Source organism: Humulus lupulus, chromosome 6, assembly GCF_963169125.1.
Source record: "Humulus lupulus chromosome 6, drHumLupu1.1, whole genome shotgun sequence".
In the NCBI taxonomy this organism is placed as follows: domain Eukaryota; kingdom Viridiplantae; phylum Streptophyta; class Magnoliopsida; order Rosales; family Cannabaceae; genus Humulus; species Humulus lupulus.
The window spans coordinates 186,130,802-186,133,659 of NC_084798.1; the positions used below are offsets into that span (position 1 = coordinate 186,130,802).

Here is a 2,858-nt window from a genome sequence, read left to right on the forward strand (position 1 = left end):
GAGGCGGAGGCCTCGTGGGCACTTGGGAGTGTTGGTTAGAACGTGGTATCGTGAGACCTATAGGCCTGAGCCCGATAGTAGGACTAAATGACCCATAGCCATGTATTTCAACCAGGGATCATAGATTTTTTCTTTGGTGGATTTTTGGCATTCACATAGCCCTTCTTGTATTAATTCAACATTAACACCCCAGAATGGGGGAATTGGTATTAATGATAAATAATTAGCATTAATAACCCCAACCTCTATAAATAGGGTTGGGGTATCCCTTGTAAGAAGTTTGGACTTTAAAGGGAAAAACTTTGTAACTCAATGAAATATATACGCTGCTTGAGAACTACCATTGAAACTTGCTCAAGCAAGCTTCAAGTTCACTAAATACTGTATTTTTATTAGAAATTTTTGCCAACTGTATAAATTATAATTGAAAAAAAAATATTTTTGTAGTTATTTATGAAAAAATTCCCTAACAACGACCCATTGGGCTATTGAAGAAGTGGACTTTGAACCCATAGAGTTTTGACAATAGGGCCCAGAAATTGAAGACCAAAAATCGAACCGATCTCACTCAGTCACTCACTCGCTCGCTCGCTCGTTCGTCCCTTCCGATAGAGATTAGAGTAGTGCTACTGCCCAAAAGGCTTGGCAGAGATGCTGAGACGAAAACCAACCAAGATCGAAGTCAAAACCGAAGACAAAGACGAACTCGAAGCCTCTCGCAAACGCGCCGCCGAATCCTCCGCCGGAAACATCACAACGACAACCACTGCCACCTCTTCCCTCCTTCAACAACTCGACCGAGCCAAGGACCCCTCTTCCAAATCCAACCGTATCGGCCTTTCTTCCTAGCTCTACACCCTTAAACTCTAAAACCCCCATGGAGGTCGAGGTCAAGCTTCGACTCCCAGACGCCACCGCCCACCGCCGTGTCAGCGAGCTCCTTACTCCGTTTCTCGTCACCACTCACCGCCAGGAGAATTGCTTCTTCGATGGGGCAGCCGCCGAGCTCTCTTCTTGCCGAGCTGTTCTCCGGATTCGTTTCTCTGATAAGGATCCTCGATGCATGGTCTCGCTCAAGGCCAAAGCGGTTCTAAAGGATGGGATCAGTCGTGTTGAGGAGGACGAGGAGGAATTGGATGAGCCCCTGGGTCGGGCCTGCGTCGCCGAGGTGGGGAAGCTGGGGTGCGTCGAGTCCAGGGTTTTGAAGAGGGTGAGGGAGGAGTTTGGGGTTTTGGAGTTTGTGGGGTTGGGGGGTTTTGAAAATGTGAGGGTTGTGTATGAGTGGAAAGGGTTGAAGTTGGAGGTGGATGAGACTAAGTATGGGTTTGGGACTTGTTATGAGATTGAATGTGAGAGTGCTGATCCTGAAGCGGTCAAGAAGGTGCTTGAGGAGTTCTTGAAAGAGAATGGGATTGAGTATTCCAACTCAGAGGCTTCCAAGTTTGCAATTTTCCGATCGGGGAAGCTACCCAGCCTACCATGGTAAGTGGATTCAGTAAAATATTTGACAAAAACCTATTTGTTTTTATGTTCATTACTTGGTTGGTTGATTTCATTTTGGAGTAATTCAATACAAATACAACCATTAGTAAAAAAAACCCATTATTGCACTGATTGATTGAATGCCATTGTATGCGATGGAATTTGATAATAGTTGTTTGCCATTGATTTTGGTCGATTTAGGATTAAGAATTATCAGTTCCATCGGTTGCTTTTTCTGTTGCATATTGACATATTCTATATAATGGACAAACTTGAAGCCTATAGCAAGCTACTGAGATTTTTCATCACACAATTGAATAAAAGATTTCATAATGATTTAGATATAGTTTCAGCTGGTGATGTTCCTATTTTGTTCTATATGTTTTAGATTACAATTTAGTGCCTTATGAACCATTCTAGTTAGACCTTTTTCATCTCAAGTTCCCTTGCCTGTTTGATGGCCATGTGGGTACGTCAAGTCACTGATTGTTCATTCCTTACCAAGTCTCTTAAGCTTATAAATTATTAGACATTACGACAGGCAAAGATATAAATGTGCAATGTGTTCATTTCTGAAGCACCAACTAGGTGTCTGTCAGCCATTACTTTGTTGTCTTTTTCCTCTACAAACTGTCATTTTGTAACATCATCTTCTGAGATTGTTATACTTTTGTTAAGATAGATGGTAAATAGTGCATAAAACTCACGCTGTGTAAGTTGTAACTTGCATTGGTCTTTGGTAATTATGCATTAATTGAGCGTGAAATCAATACCCTTGATCTTGCTGCCAAATTCTGATATAGTTGTTTGGTTTCATTTTTCAGATAGTTGAGATTGAATGTGATTGGGACCGTTGGGGTCGAAAGAAGAAATGCTGCTGATAGAGTTGGAGAGTGCTGGAGGATCATTATTTTATTTCTCCTTTTCCAACTCCAGTGTCTTCTTCTTAATATCTCTTAAAAAGTACCAGTCATTCTAATACTCTATGAAAGTCAATACCAGATTTTTATCTACTTCAGAGTTTGGATCATTTGTGGAACTTGCACAGATCTGCTAAATAAATGGCAAATTTACATTATTTTCTTTCTTGCCATGCCATGATTGTTAAATTTTGAGTACAAATTAGAACACTTTCCCACTTTCCATGAAATGTTGAAAGTTGTCTAAAATCCCTAAAATTTTTATTCAAAGCTCTCTATGAAATACATTGAAAACTATTATAGAAACAAGTTCAATGCTTTTCATTTGTAGCATTGAACCAAGGCTAGTATGGCAGTCAATTTATAATTTATTATCAAGTAAAAATGCGTACAAGCTAGTTGACTCTGGTAGATGGAGAGCATCTGCACTGGAGCCACTCCAGTTGCAAGGTTTAA

At 40.6% G+C, this 2,858-nt stretch overlaps 1 protein-coding gene across 1 annotated transcript; it reads left to right on the forward strand.

Moving 5' to 3' along the window:
- Nucleotides 1–571: 571 nt before the first annotated feature.
- Nucleotides 572–2,560, forward strand: LOC133782824 (triphosphate tunnel metalloenzyme 3). Its single transcript, XM_062222227.1, has 2 exons — nt 572–1,482; nt 2,307–2,560. Coding segments are annotated over exons 1-2 (606 nt in total). The 5' UTR covers nt 572–877; the 3' UTR covers nt 2,308–2,560.
- Nucleotides 2,561–2,858: the final 298 nt, after the last annotated feature.